This window comes from Sorex araneus, chromosome 3, assembly GCF_027595985.1.
Source record: "Sorex araneus isolate mSorAra2 chromosome 3, mSorAra2.pri, whole genome shotgun sequence".
NCBI lineage: Eukaryota > Metazoa > Chordata > Mammalia > Eulipotyphla > Soricidae > Sorex > Sorex araneus.
In genome coordinates, this window is record NC_073304.1 from 157,100,331 (window position 1) to 157,115,404 (window position 15,074).

The 15,074-nt window shown below is 52.1% G+C and overlaps 1 protein-coding gene across 1 annotated transcript in view; it reads left to right on the forward strand.

Moving 5' to 3' along the window:
* Positions 1-10,310: 10,310 nt before the first annotated feature.
* Positions 10,311-15,074, forward strand: part of ADAMTS8 (ADAM metallopeptidase with thrombospondin type 1 motif 8) — a gene marked incomplete at its 5' end in the record, with an annotated part of 12,599 nt that continues 7,835 nt past the window's right edge. The window contains 2 exon segments of the mRNA XM_004614158.2: positions 10,311-11,021; positions 13,558-13,797. Of these exon segments, the coding sequence (XP_004614215.2) occupies positions 10,311-11,021; positions 13,558-13,797 (951 nt within the window).

Genomic DNA, 15,074 nt, shown 5'->3' on the forward strand with positions numbered 1-15,074 from the left:
GGGAGGGTGGGAGGGATGCTGGGTTTACTGGTGGTAGAGAATGGGCACTGGTGAAGGGATGGGTTCTCGAACTTTGTATGGGGGAAACATGAGCACAAAAATGTATAAATCTGTAACTGTACCCCCATGGTGATTCACTAATAATAAAAAAAAAAAGAGTGGGTGGTCTTCTAGAACATTCCTTGATGACCTTGAATCAATGCCAACGTGTGCTGAGAAACCACAGTTCTTCCGAAATCCTGCCTCCTTTACTCCATCCCTCTTTCCTTCCCTCTAAGAGTAGGCGAAGCCGCTCTAGAAGTCAGAACACTAGTACGTATCTTTATAGGCCTGTGTGTTTATAGGGGCTTGACCAGGCCCCTCATTTCGATTTCGGGCCTCCACAGAGCAGCCTGTAAACGTGGCGAGACTGCCATCTGGTGGTTGAGATCAGTAATGATGCTTTGGGAAGTGACCACCAGAGGTAGCACCCAACAAGCCCTGCCCTGAGGGTGACTCAGGCCCTCAGGGCATCTCTGCTGGGCAGACCCCTCCGGTCAGTGTGTCATTAGAATTGAGAGACGTTGGTGTGAGGAAGGCCGGAAATCAAGGCCAAGAAAGGATGGTGTGAACCAGATGTGTTCAATACGACCACACATGCCTTTAACCTTCTCCAGTGACCGGTTGTAACTAGTGGACATACAGCATTATTGTTTGTACAATTTCTAAGGATTGCTCTTCAGACTTGCGGACTATGCCAGAGATTCCAAACTTTAGGGAACGGTGTTCTGCAAAGTTTGGATAGAAAGCCGAGTGCCAACTCTGCCACCTGCTGGCAGCAAGATGGTAGTGCTGACAGGACCTAAGCCTCTTGCCACTGAGACCCTGATTACTGCATGTAAGACTCACATGTCTGTGCATGTAGCTCCTCCTGAGCAGTGGTAATGGCCATCACAGACTGAAATCTCAGGTCCACTCCACACGAGATCTGGGGCAACACAATGGCAGGGTCCAATGGGCCGATTGCTTCTCTGCACGTCAAAGTCGATTTCTGATCGATTTCTAAGCCCAGATCAATACTGCACTAAAGTTTGAGCTTGATCTGATTCTGAGTGATACAGATAACATGTATTGGGAACTCACATGTGGAAACTCACATGTCTGTCAACCCGGAAACAGCCAGGGGAGAGGAAAAAAATCATCAGAGCCTCTGCTGAGCACCTTTACAGGAGCAAGCAAGGTGACCTTAAGGTGGCCTCGGGAAGGTGAGTTCATGGTTTCCCAAAGACCAGGTGAAGTTCCAAAGGCTCCAAAAGATAGACAACTGAAAAGACTCAGGCAGCCTTGTATTAGCTAGACAGCAATCACAAAAGCAGCACGCACAGGCAACACAAGCTGGGCAGAGTGATGTCCACAGTCTTCCGTGGCGGCCAGACAGGACGAGGGTGCTTGCCTTGCAAGCAGCCAACCTGGGTTCAGTCCCTGGCACCCTGCATGGTTCTCTGAGACCTTCAGGTGTCATCCCTGTGTACAGAGCCAGGAGTAAGCCCTGAGAACTACTGGGAGTGCTCTCAAACCCCCGCCCCCACAAAGCAAACAAATCACACGTGGTCTACAGAGATGCGCACCCAGCAGGTGGTTCATAGTGGGCTGAGTTCAGCTATTGCACGTGAGAGGCCCAGGTTCGATCCCTGATACTGCTCCATGGCACTGCCTGGTCTCCCAAGCGCCACCGGGAGCAGCTGGGAGTAGCCCCTAAACTCAGCCAGCCATGGCCCAAACCCCCTTCTTCTCCCCGCAAAAGTAGGACAGATAACAACCAGGAAAGGATCTTGCTGTTAGAAGCCGTGCAGACTGTTTCACAATAACCAATGTCAAAGCAGATGAGCCAGAATTGTAACCAAAGGGGTATTATTGGGCTTAGGAAGAAAGGGTCTGTATCAGGGCAGTGCTGAGACAGGCTGTTGAGAAACTCTCGTTAGCCCCATGGAGAGATCTTCAAAGAGGAAGTGCTCAGGTCCCTCCGAGCTCTGCAAAGCCATGACTTAATCCTTAGTTCTAAACAAAGGAACATGAATCCAGTGTAGGATATTAGCCAGGAAAATGCTGTCCTGAATTGGTCATTATTAAATATGACCTTGATTAACAATATTGTTTTCAAAGAACAGCCATGCCTGGGGCCGGGAGATGGCTCAGTGAGAAGGGCCTGGGGTCTGACTCCGGCATTGTGTGGTTTCCCAAGCACTGCTGGGGGTGGCCCTGGTCACTCCCAGGACCACTGGAAAGGCCCCTCTCCAAGTCATCAAAGACCAAAAGAATTTTCTTTTATTTTTATTTTGTTTTGTTTTGATTGGGGGTCCCACCCAGCAGTGCCAAGGAATTACTCCTCCTGGTGGTGCTCAGGGGACCATATAGGATGCCAGGTGGGTTATGTGCAACTTAAGTGCCCTACCATTGTACTATCATTCTGGCTCCATTGAAAGAATTTTTTTTTAAAGAAAAGGATAGTTTCTGGGGGCTGGAGCGATAGCACAGCGGGTAGGGCATTTGCCTTACATACGGCCAACCCAGGTTCAATTCCCAGCATCCCATATGGTCCCCCGAGCAGTGCCAGCAGTCTTCCTGAGTGCAGAGCCAGGAGTAACCCCTGTGCATCACTGGGTGTGACCCAAAAATCAAACAAACAAAAAAGGATAGTTTCCATCATTTGGTCACTGAATGACCAGTCAACAACCTCTAAACCAAATATTTAGCCTCAGTGTCTCTTTCGTAGGTTTGCATGATAATCAGCTGGAATAGCATTTGTGAGCTTAGCTGTGGGTCACAGTGCCTGGACCACAGGATGCTAGTCCTACAGGGGACGGAGTGAAAATTAAATTGAAATAAGCCTTCCCAGCAAGGCAGGGCCCCAGGTCCTGGATTTTAATGAAAAGGTACTCACTCATTGCAAATGAAATGCTGGAAAACATACAGTTTCTTTGTCTTCGGGCAGTGGAGAAATTTAAGGGAGACATTTACCACAAATTCTGTGTGTTTAGGCAAAGCACTGAAACCTCTGATCAGTTTTTCCTCTGCAAAATGACATAGACTAGATGGTCACTAATGTCCATTCCAAGTAGAAGGAGATTCTAGAGAATTCCAGGCCTTCATGGACACTACCCATTCCTAATGACCACTACGTGGGCTCTAGGTGTGGCGCAGTGGACAAGCAAGTGTCTCGCAAGTATGCAGCACTGGCGTATAGCCCCAGCACCAGAAACAAATAAATAACCACTTACTGAGAGTATACTTTAAATAAGAAATTGAATTCAGGGCTTTAGTGATAATACAGCAGATAGGGCACCTGCCTTGCTTGTGGCCAACCCAGGTTTAATTCCCAGCATTCTGTATGGCCCCCTGAGCCAAACCAGAAGTGATCCCTGAGTACAGAGTGAGGAGTAAGTCCTGAGTACTGGGAGGTGTGGACTCCCAAAATCAAGGAAAGAAAATAAATTAAAGTTCATCATAGACAGGCCAGAGAGATATCCCAGAGGGCAGGGTACCACATACGGTCATCTCCCCCCACCCAGCACTTCCAGACTTGATCCCTGAGCACAGCAATGTGTGGCCCAAAACCCAAAAATCACTTGTATCATTTGTCATCCCGTTGTTCGCCAATTTGTTTGTGCAGGCTTCAGTAACGTCTCCATTCGTCTCTCTCCCGTGCTAGTGTAGTCCAATGGCATCTGCTCGCTCCAGGAACACGAAGAGCCTCAAACTGTTCATTCAGGATCTTGACAAAGAAGTCTGACCATCTCATAGGTAGGCAGCCATGCGGTCTTTTGATGTCCCATGGAATCCTGTTGGTAACAGCTCTAGTCCAGCGGTCATCTCTAAATCACATTACATTACGTGTCCAGCCTTTTCAACACCTTGGGAAATGAGACAGCATCCCTGATTCTTGATCATCAATGGAGGTCGGAACTCCAGATTCCTTCTCTCACTGGAGTGAAATGTGATACTCCAAGCATAGCTCTTTCCATTCCTCTTTGGGATACTGGAATAGCTTCTCATCTTGTTTTCACAGGACCCAGGTCTCTGAGGCGTATGTTAGTGCAGAAAGAATGGTGGAGTCAAAAAGATGCACCCGGTGTCAGAGGTTCTTCATCCTCTTAACCACTTCTTCAACGCTCTTGAAGGCGTTCCATGCTGGTCTCTCTTCCTCCTGTGCAGTTCAGGTGCCAGGTCATTTGTCATGTTGAGTTCTCGACCTAGGTACACATAACTGCTGCATTTGGAGATGTTTGTTCCATTGAGGGCAAATGGAACATCAGTAATTAGTCCATTTCTCAAGAACATTGCCTTCGTGAGATTCAGCTGCAATCCGACCTTTCCACTCTCATGGTCGAAGTTGGCCAGCATTCGTGCAGCTTGGCTGATATTTTGTGTTATGAGAACAATGTCATCAGCGAAGCAGAGGTGGTGTAGTTGCTGACCATCTATCTTCACTCCCATTCCTTCCTATTCCAGTCATCGCATGATGTTTTTGAGGGTGGCACTGAAGAGTTTTGGTGAAATGGTGTCGCCTTGCCAAACCCTTTCTTTACATCAATGATCACTTCTTTGTAGAATGGTGAGATCCTGGTAGTGAATCCATAATACAGCTCACAGAGGATCCTGATGTACTGAGTTTGAACACCCTATTTGGTTAGGGCTTCAATGACCACTTCAGTCTCAACAGAATCAAAGGTCTTCTTTAAATTGGTGAACGCTAGACAGAGAGGCATCTAGAACTCTTGTGAAACCTCAATGACCTTAGTCACCGTGTGGATATGGTCATTCATGCTGAATCCTTTTAGGAACCTGGCTTGCTTGCATGGTTGTCTTTTGTCTATTCAGGATGACTCAAGTGAATAACTTGTAGACGACGGACAACAGGCAGATCGAGTGATAGTTGCCGATGTCGTGGATGTCTCCCTTCTTGTACAACAGGACAGTCCTGCTGTTTTTACACTGAGACGAACCTTACATTCAGACAGGTATCATATGAAGAGCCAAGCAGAAATTTATAAAATTAAATTCTGTCACTGTCATTCCGTTGCCCATCAATTTGTTCGAGCGGGCACCAGTAATGTCTCTCATTGAGAGATTTATTGTTACTGTTTTTGGCATATCCAATACGCACGGGTAGCTTGCCAGGCTCTGGCGTGTGGGCTCCATACTCTCGGTAGCTTGCCGGACTCAGTTCATGATAAACCAAAGGTAGAAGGTGAACCAAACACGAAGTATCCCTTATGACATTTTTGTTTGTTTGTTTTTGGATCACACCGGGCAATGCACAGGGGTTACTCCTGGCTCATGAACTCAGGAATTACTCCTGGCAGTGCTCGGAGGACCATATGGGATGCTGGGAATCAAACCTGGGTCGGCCACGTGCAAGGCACATGCCCTACCCACTGTGCTATCACTCCAGCCCCCCTTATGACATTTTTAACGACATGAGATCTCTAATTATACAGGCATAGAGAACAAATAATTGCTGAAAACAAAATTAAGGGAGATGTTTTTATTTTTAATATAATTTCAGTATAGTTGGGAATTCAGAGAGACATTCCCTAAGAAACACAGGTGGTGGTTCCCTAAGCCTCGGGTTCCCCCAGGGGGGCCCTGTACTCCCCTGCCCAACTGCAGTCCAGGGGCTGGCACAGGCCGCAGAGTCTGTGTGAGTGTCTCAGTCTCCTTCCACCTGCCCGTCCAGCACAAAGCATGTGCAATGTGAATGAACAGGGTGACAGGGGTGGGGGACCACTTCCCTCGATGCAGTAGTTATGGACACAGAAATCTGACTTTCATCCCCCTTAGAGCATCCTGAAACTTTGCTTTTTCTTTTCTCCCTTCTCACCTCTGAAACCTGTCAAGCCACGCTCAGGGAGTGGACCAGAGCAGCCTGCCCCTGCCATCAGCATCTGGGAAGCACAGGGATTAGGGAACCCTCTGGAAGGGGTCCTGCTGGCTCTGAGGCACTTGTTTGCTTGAACCGTTTTATCTGCCTTTGGCCACCAGCAAGGCACACAGTCCCCAACATCAAGGGCGCAGGGTTCAGGCCCAGCTTACAGCAAAGCCTGGGGGCCGGAGCGATAGCACAGCAGGGAGGACGTTTGCCTTGCACGCGGCCCACCTGGGTTCGATCCCTGGCATCTCATATGATCCCCCAAGCACTGCCAGGAGTAATTCCTGAGTGAAAAACCAGGAGTATTCCCTGAGCATCGCCGGGTGTGACCCAAAAAAAAAAAGGAAAAAGCCTGGTCCCTGGTGATTGCTGGGTGTAGTAGGTGCCAGCCTGAGGTTCCTGGCAAGGAGGCACTGCTGGGAAGGAACAGTCCATGAGCTGGAGGGCGGGGGCAGCCAGGCAGGCTCCCTGCAGTGGCTCTCATGGCAATGGTAGTAGTAGTAATAATAGTAGTAGCAGTAGTGACAGCAGTAGTAACAGTAGTAGTAACAGAATTAATAGTAATAAGAGTAGTAGTGACAGTAGTAGTAACAGTCTTAGTAATAGTCATAGTAGCAACAATAGTAGTAGTAACCATAGTAGTAGTAGTAAAAGTAATAGGAACAGTTGTAGTAGGAACAGTTGTAGTAACAGTGGTAGTAACAGTCATAATAACAACAATAATAGTAGTAACAGTAGTAGCATTAGCAACTGAAATGGGATAAAATCTAGGTCTCACTACTTCATTCTGCAAAGGGAACTTCCAAAGGGCTGTTTAGGGGAATATTTTTGTTTTGTTTTGTTTGCTTTGGGGCCACACCCAGAGATGCTCAGGGGTTACTCCTGGCTCTGCACCCAGGAATTACTCCTGGTGGGGCTCAAGGGACAATATGGGGTGCCGGAGATCAAGCCCCGATTGGGCACTTGCAAGGCAGATGCCCTACCCACTGTACATTTTAAAAAGTATCCATCTAAAACCTTCCCAACTGAGATCTGGAGGTTTCAAGAACTTTCCCTGGCCAGGTGAAGTATCCCACTTGCAACCATGAATACACATGGAGCGAAGGAGGGCCCGGGACAGAGTCTGTCAACCCCAGTCCCCTGCCCACATTACCAAGAGAGGCTCCGAGACTTGCCTACTAGTTACAGATCAGGAGTTTGACTGGCAGCTCAGAGGCTCCAAGAAGCAAAGACCAATGAGCACATGGTTCCAAGCAGCCCTGAGCAAGCAAAGTGAGCTGTTTCAGAGTGGAACCAGAGGAAGTGTCCTGCTTGTTTTAGGAAACACAGGAAGAGATTTCTCTTCCCATGCCCCTACCTCCTAAAGCATCAGAAACTCCAGCTGTTGGGGCTGGAGTGATAGCCCAGTAGGATGGGCGTTTGCCTTGTATGCGGCTAACCCGGGTTTGATCCCTGACATTCCATACGGTCCCCCCAAGCATCACCAGGGGTAATTCCTGAATGCCCCTGAGCATTGCCAGTGTAACCTCTCCAAAAAAAATCAAATAAAGAGGGGCCGGAGCAATAGCACAGCAGGTAGGGCGTTTGCCTTGCACGTGGCCGACCCGGGTTCAATCCCTGGCATCCCATATGGTCCCCCAAGCACCGCCATGAGTAATTCCTCAGTGCAAAGCCAGGAGTAACTCCTGAGCATCACTGGTTGTGACCCAAAAAGCAAAAAAAAAAAAAAAATCAAAGAAAGAAACTCCAGCTATTCATCACTCCTGGCTAGTCAGCTGTCCCGTAAAAGGCTCCTCAGCATGGAGGCTCGAGTTGCCTCCTATCACTCATTCAAAACTTCCCTCTGGGCAGAGGGAGCAGAATGTGGGACACCAGGGACGGGGGCAGGGGGTATCTGGCAGCACCCCATCCCTGGGCTCTATTGTCCCTGAACATCTCTAGTAGCTGTGGAACTCCACCCTTTGTGCTGGTGGACCCTCCATGACCACAGAAAGGCCGCAACAGGCTAAGCAGAAGTGGACACTGACCTGGGCAGAGAAAGCAGGGGCTGGCGGAGGGAGGAGACCTGGCAGAGGGTTTATCATCGATCCCAGTGAATTTCCCACACTGATTGTGCCCACTCGGAGACAGGGGGCCTGGGGAGCTGGACAGCCAGTACGGGGAGACCCCGGCCCAGGATCCAGTCCAGACCTATGTCATAAAGAGCTGTATAGATCATGCTAATCCTCTCTCCCTGCATTCCTGCCCGCTCTTATCCCAGGGAACGGAGCCTTATCAGCTCTTGTACATCTGTTCCCCGGCTGTGTGTGGACAGTGCCTCAGAAGGGTCCATGCCCCATCTGGAAGAGCCCCTGGAACCAGAACCGATTCTGGGGAGCTTTCAGGGTCAGAGAGAGCAGATTCTGGGCACCAGCCACCCCACCCCAAGGCCCACTTCCTCTGGGGTCCCCCTCACTCTGCTACTAACCTCACTTCTAGGGGCATGCCCCTGTGCTGGGCTGCAGGGGTGGGCCCTGCATGTGGCAAGGACAGGGAAGGGATCACTATGACATGACAATGACAGAAGGAGATGGTCACTCTGGATGAGAACTTGGTGCTAAGGGAGGAAAAGTGTTACGCATGATACCTTTTCAGTAACAGTATTGCAAACCAACTGTGTCTTAAAGAAAAAGGAAAAAAAGTATCTGTCGTGGAGGCAGTCTGGGGTGAGGGAGGGAAATTGGGGACACTGGTGAAGGGAAGTGGACACTGGTGAAGGGATGTGTGCTAGAACACTGTAGCCCCCCAGACTTATTCTTGAACAACTTTGTAACTTAAGTTCATTCAATACCAAAAGGGAGGAGAGGCGGACACTGGAAGAAATATTCATTTTTTAAAAAATGAAACAGAGGTTCTTGATAAATAAAGGGGTACCTCATTACCTTATTACCCTCAGCTTAAGGCAAAAATTAGAAAATTCGGGGCTTTGAGAACAGATGACTGATTAAAGAAACTTTGGTACATCTACACAATGGAATACTATGCAGCTGTCAGAAAGGATGAAGTCATTAACTTTGCATATAAGTGGATCAACATGGAAAGTATCATGCTAAGTGAAATGAGTCAGAAAGAAAATACAGACACAGAAAAGATTGCACTCATTTGCGGAATATAAAACAACAGAATGGGAGACTAACACCCAAGAATAATAGCAATAAGTACCAGGAGGCCTGCTCCATGGCTTGGAAGCTGACCTCACATGCTGGGGGAGAGGGCAGCTCAGATAGAGAAGAGAACGCCAACTAAAGTGTAGTGAAGGATCCACTCAGGATGGGAGAGGCGGGCTGAAAGCAGACTATAGATTGAACACGGTAACCACCCAGTATCTCCATTCAAACCATGACACCCAAAAGGACGAATTCCCTGTCACGGGGGGGGGGGGAGAAATGGGGAGTTGGGGGGACCCTGGGGCCATCGATGGAGGAGAATGGGCACTGGTGGAGGGACAGGTACTCTAGTATTGTATAACTGTAACACAGGCACGAAACTCTGTAACTGCACCCTCACGGTGACCCATTAATTTTAAAAAAAAAAAAAGGAAAAAAGAAAATTCTGGATTTCTGTGTTTTGTAGGAAACAGAATTTAAGCCCATATTTACCGCCTGTCATTTTTAGCTTTATGCTTAGGTACTTCACAACCTTCTCCCCAAGCCCCAGGGCGGTCTCCAGAGCGACCCTGAAGGGGTCCCTGCAAGGAGGTTAGGACCAATGCAAAAGCCTCTCCTGAGCACTTTCCGGGGGTACCGCGTGGGGCACGATTGTCGCCTTGGGGGTGTTCTGTCTGCAGAGCCCGTCGGCGCCACAGGAGTTAGCGCTCGGCGGGCCTGACTGTGGGTCCGTGCGCGGACAGGAAAGGGGGCAAAGCTGGAGCGGCCACTTGGTGGGGGAGGGGGCGCGTCCTGCAGACTCCCGATTGGTTTTACATTCCATCCCAATCTTTTCCCTGTCTCTATCTCTCCCGCTTTCCCTCTTTGCGGCTTCTCTCTCTGATCCCAGGGGAAGGGGAAGGGGCATCGTGAGAGATCAAAAATAAACCTTTCATGTCCACGCCGGGCTCAAGTATAAATACGACGGGCTCGCCGTCCACTCGGTGCGTGCCTGGCTCGCAGGCAGCAAGGGGCAGCTTTGCGGACCCTTGAGCCGCGCTCGGCCCAGCGGACGGTCCCTGCGCCCAGCACCTCCGCTCGGGGTCTCCGCGAAGCCCCGCAAGCCTCCCGGCTCTCTCTTCCCTGAGGGGAACCGTCCCCCCCTGCGCCCCGGGCCGGTCCCTTGGCTCCTGCGTGCAGCCGCCGCCTGCGCCCCGATGCTGCCCGTCGGACCCGGAGGGTGGCCGCGGGTGCCGCCGCCGCCGCCACCGCTGCTGCTGCTGCTGCTGCCGCTGCTGGCCCGCGGCGCCCCGACCCCGGGCGACTTCCTGCCCCCCGACACGGAGGTGGTGGTGCCCTCGCGGCTGCCCGGCAGCGTGGACGGCGAGCTGGTGTTCACCATGACCGCCTTCGGCCAGACCTTCGTGCTGAACCTGATGCCCGACGCCAGCTTCCTGGCGCCCGAGTTTAAGGTGGAGTTCATCGGGGGCTCCTACGGCGCCACCGAGGAGGACCTGCAGCCGCGCGGCTGCTTCTACTCCGGCACCGTCAACGGGGAGCTGCAGTCGCTGGCGGCCGTGAGCCTGTGCCACGGGCTCAGCGGCTCCTTCGTGTTCTACGGCCAGGAGTACACAGTGCATCCCCGCGACGGCGGCGGCAGCGTCATCGGCCAGCCGCATCTCCTGCAGCGCTGGGGCCCCTCCACCTTGCCCACCGCCGGCTCGCCGGACCCCCTGGAAGAGAAGTCGAGGCAGAAGCGGGAGGTGCGCGGCGACATGCCGGAGCGCGACGACGACGACGAAGACGTAGGAGCGACCGGCCCGCACGATGAGGACGACGACGACGACGACGAAGGCGTAGAAGCGACCAGCCCGACCACCCCGACGCCCCCGCGGCGCCGCAAGCGGTTCGTGACTCAGCCGCGCTACTTGGAGACGGTGCTGGTGGTCGATGAGACTGTGCTGCGGTTCTACGGCGCCCAGCTGCAGGTAAGGCCCGGAAGGGCCTGGAGACCCTCATGCTCCGGGTCTGCCTCTCCCAAAGGAGGTGCAGAGAAAGCGCTCGACCTTTGCGGAGCTCAGCCCAGGGTTCCCCGCTGCCAGCTCCCTCCCTCTGGCCTCCTGGGTTATGATCTGGAGCCACGGTTCCAGCCGGTTCCTCCTTCCAAGCTCCCCACACACACACCCCCAGCCGTGTCCCTCAGACCCTAAGTCTCCCACAAACTGAGCTGAAAGTGGGTTTAAAGACACAAGCGCACCTGTTTCCCGCGGAGATGACAACGGGACAGTTGGGGAGAAAGGAAGGAGCAATCACCCAGCCCTCCTGTGTGTTGGGGGGGGGGGAGTCACAGCGTTGGGGGGTGTAGTTATTCCCTTGCCCTGTGCCCAGAGTGAAAAATAGTGTGGAGGGAGCATCCAGAGGCTGGCCCAGCTGGTTCTGAGCTGGAGGCGGGACTACCTTGCCAACCTAACGCCCAGCATGTTGGAGCTTGGCAGTGGCGGTATCATCGCAAAGCAAGGGAAGGGATGGAGTTTCTGCCCAGGGCTCAGCCCTAGGAAACTAGAACCCTTGCACGCCTTCAGGGAGTACATTTGAAAGTGGGGGACACTGTCCATTGTCGGACAGAGCCCGTGGGTGACAGTTGGTGTCGGTCATACACTGTTGGTGCAGAGAAGCTTCGGACTCATCAAACTCAGTAGGAGGCGTCTGCTTCCTGCTAAGACCCAGCCTCCCCCATGGATGCCAGGGAAGCATGCAGAGCCCAACTGAGCCGTCCATTGCCTAGGGATCACAGCTCAAGGGGGCATCCTGATCGCTGCTGTAGTTTGGTGAAGGCCGTTGCAGCAGGGCAGTCTCGCCTTGGGACTCCTTCTAGGGTACGCCAAGCTCTTTGGCATTCCCATACGAGACAGACCAGCGAATCCTGGATTCTCAGGGCAACTATTCCCGTGATGCCATGTGTGGGAAGGCCAGTTGAGGGGAGCCGTGGGGGTGGGAGGTGGGTGGTGACTCCTCTCCTGCTGCTTCTAGCTAGCCAGGCTCCCCAGGGCTGCAGGTTTGGGATCCTCTGGGCAACTTTGAGCCCTCAGACTGTCCCAGGGATTCTTTGAGTCTTTACTGGTTCAACATCGGGTTTCCCCGCACCAGCTGCCCTCTCTGACTCTGTGTGCTCCCCTAGCCAGTCCCCCTGAGGATGGTGAGGGGGCAGGGGAGGGTCTTCTCCCATCCCAGGTCACCCCATGCCTCGCTACCAGGGGCCTCTGCCCCAAAGAGGCAGATGTGCCATGTTTCACTGAGAACTGTCTCAGAGTTTATGCCACGTGGTTTTTTGAAAAATGAAAGTGGGGTGTGTCCCTTTGGGAAAGATTTTGTGGGAGGGCACATTTGGGTCTGCTCAGAACTAACTCCTGGATCTATGCACAGGGAGCACTCCTGGCAGGCACGGGGCCATATGCAATGCCAGGAATTGAATCTGGATAGGCTCCATGCAAGGCCTTACCTGCTATACTATCTCACCAGCCCCAGGAGCTTTTAACTGTGTGACCAGAGAGACAGCTGGCAGGCAGGGCACATTCCTTACATGCAGGAGCCCCAGGTTCAACCCCCCAGGGGCTTTGTGTGTATGTGTGTGTGTGTGTGTGTGTGTGTATGTGTGTGTGTGTTTGTGTGAGAGAGAGAGAGAGTGTGTGGTTGGTTGGTTGGGTAAGTGGGTGATTTTGTTTTGCTTTTTTTGATATTTTTTGTGTGTTGGGGAGGGCCACACACAGCGATGCTCAGTGTTTATTCCTGGTTCTGCATTCAGGGATCACACCTGGTGGCGCTTGGCTAAAAGGTTTTGACAGACCCGTGCGGTGTGGGCAAGCTTTCTGGGATGGCAAATGTGTTCTCTCTGCTCGGGTCAGTTCCTGTGGGAGTGGACACTGGAGCACTGGTAGTGGCCACTGGCACGGGGGACTGTAACTTGTATTTGGTTGGCTTGCAGTTCATTTCAGTTTACTTTGCATCTGGTCTTGACATTAAGAGCATGAACTTTGGTTCCACACAATTAGGGTTCAGGTGCTGATTGGCACACACACGAGCTTTGTGATCCTGGCCCTTGATTTTGAGGTCTAAGATGAAGGCGAGGAAGATGGCCAGACCACAGGCATGGCATGCACGAGCCTTGGCTTCAATCCCCGACGTGTTCCCTCCAAGCACCGCTATGTGACCTCAAAATAGAACCCAAAAAATGAATGTGACAGCGGGTAGGGCGTTTGCCTTGCACACGGCCGACCCGGGTTCGATTCCCAGCATCCCATATGGTTCCCTGAGCACTGCCAGGAGTAATTTCTGAGTGCATGAGCCAGGAGTAACCCCTGTGCATCACCAGGTGTGACCCAAAAAGAAAAAAAAAATGAATGTGAATGATGCCAAGACCTTGGGGTCCTCTTGTCATCATTGAGATGCTTGGCACAGAGCCTGGCTGTGGATAGCATAGGGTGGTGTGCACTGGAAGCAGACTGACCCCTTCTCTCCTGCCCCCAGAACCACATCCTGACCCTCATGTCCGTGGCTACTCGCATCTTCAAGCATGCCAGCATCAAAAACCACATCAACCTGGTGTTGGTGAAGATGCTGGTAATAAGAGATAGCACTTGGGGCCCGAGATCATCCCAAGACGGAGAGACGTTGCTGAGGAACTTCTGCTCCTGGCAGCGCGACTACAACCCAGCCAGTGACAGCCACCCGGAACACTATGACACGGCTGTGCTGCTCACCAGAAAGGTCTGGAACATTCTGGAAGGTTCTGGGAGGTGGGGGGTGGGGGAATGATGGGCAGATCTCAGTCAGGACCCCTGGGTCTGCCCTCAGACATGGAAATGGACCCCAGGGGCCTCCTGCAGGGAAGGAGGATGAGGGAGGCACGAGGACTGGTGGGGTATTGGCCAGGGCAGGAGAGGGTTTCAGAAGGGCTTTGTTGAAGAGTTTCTGAGCTCCATGCACTTGTGGGAATGAGCAGGGGATGGGCTTGGCCTGCTGCCTGCTCGGCCACAGACCCAGAGCTGGAACTAAAAGAGGATGTCTCCTATGTCTCGTTCCTGGCCCTCAAACCCAGGGTCAAGAAAGCAGGGGCCTCCTGCAAGGCTCCCCCACATCAGGAGGCCTCCACCCCACCTACTTTGGCTCGTGTGTGCGCGCAAGGCTGAAGATCAAAGCCAGTGTCTCATACTCACCCGGCATGTGCCCTACCATTGAGTCACACCCCAGCCCCTCCAGTGGGATTTGAAAGAAACTTTTCAGGGCTGGGGAATAGCATAGGTCAAGGGCACATGACTTGTATGCACAAGGGCCCAAATTCATTACCCAGCACCATTGGGTTTGGCAAAGTGTGACCAGAGCATTGAACCATCCAGCCTCTCCCCTGGCTGGTCTCAGATCATGGAAATTGACTGTTGGATCCCTAAACACTGCTTGGGAGCCCCCCCAAAAAAGGACCTTTTCCAATGGCATGCAATGGGGGCTCATCCATACCCCCAATCTCCCCTTGAGGTAAAGAAGGCATCAGTCTCATAATACACCTGAGAAAACTGAGGCCCAGAGAGGCCATACAGATGTCCTGGGTTCTAGCATAGACAGATGTTTGCCACAGCCCCTATGTCTCCCATGGGGAAGGTAGCAGCAGAGAGCACGTGCCAGTCATGAGTGAGATTTTGGTCCCATCCCCCATGCCACATACTCACAAAGGAAAAGACTGAGCAGTAAAAGCAATGATTTTCCTCAGGTTCAGTGATACCACTCAATGGGTTGGGATGCAGGCTTTGCACGCAGGAAGCCCTGGTTCAATTCCTGGCAGCCTGGAGTGATTCTGAAGCACCAAGGGGAGGGGCGGGAGGTTGGAGGGATAACTGCTGAGCACTGTCAGGGGAAAGGAGAGATGGGGGAGGAAAGGGAGTCAGAGGAAGAAAGAAAGAAAGGAAGAAAGAAAGAAAGAAAGAAGGAAGGAAGGAAGGAAGGAAGGAAGGAAGGAAGGAAGGAAGGAAGGAAGGAAGGAAGGAAGGAAG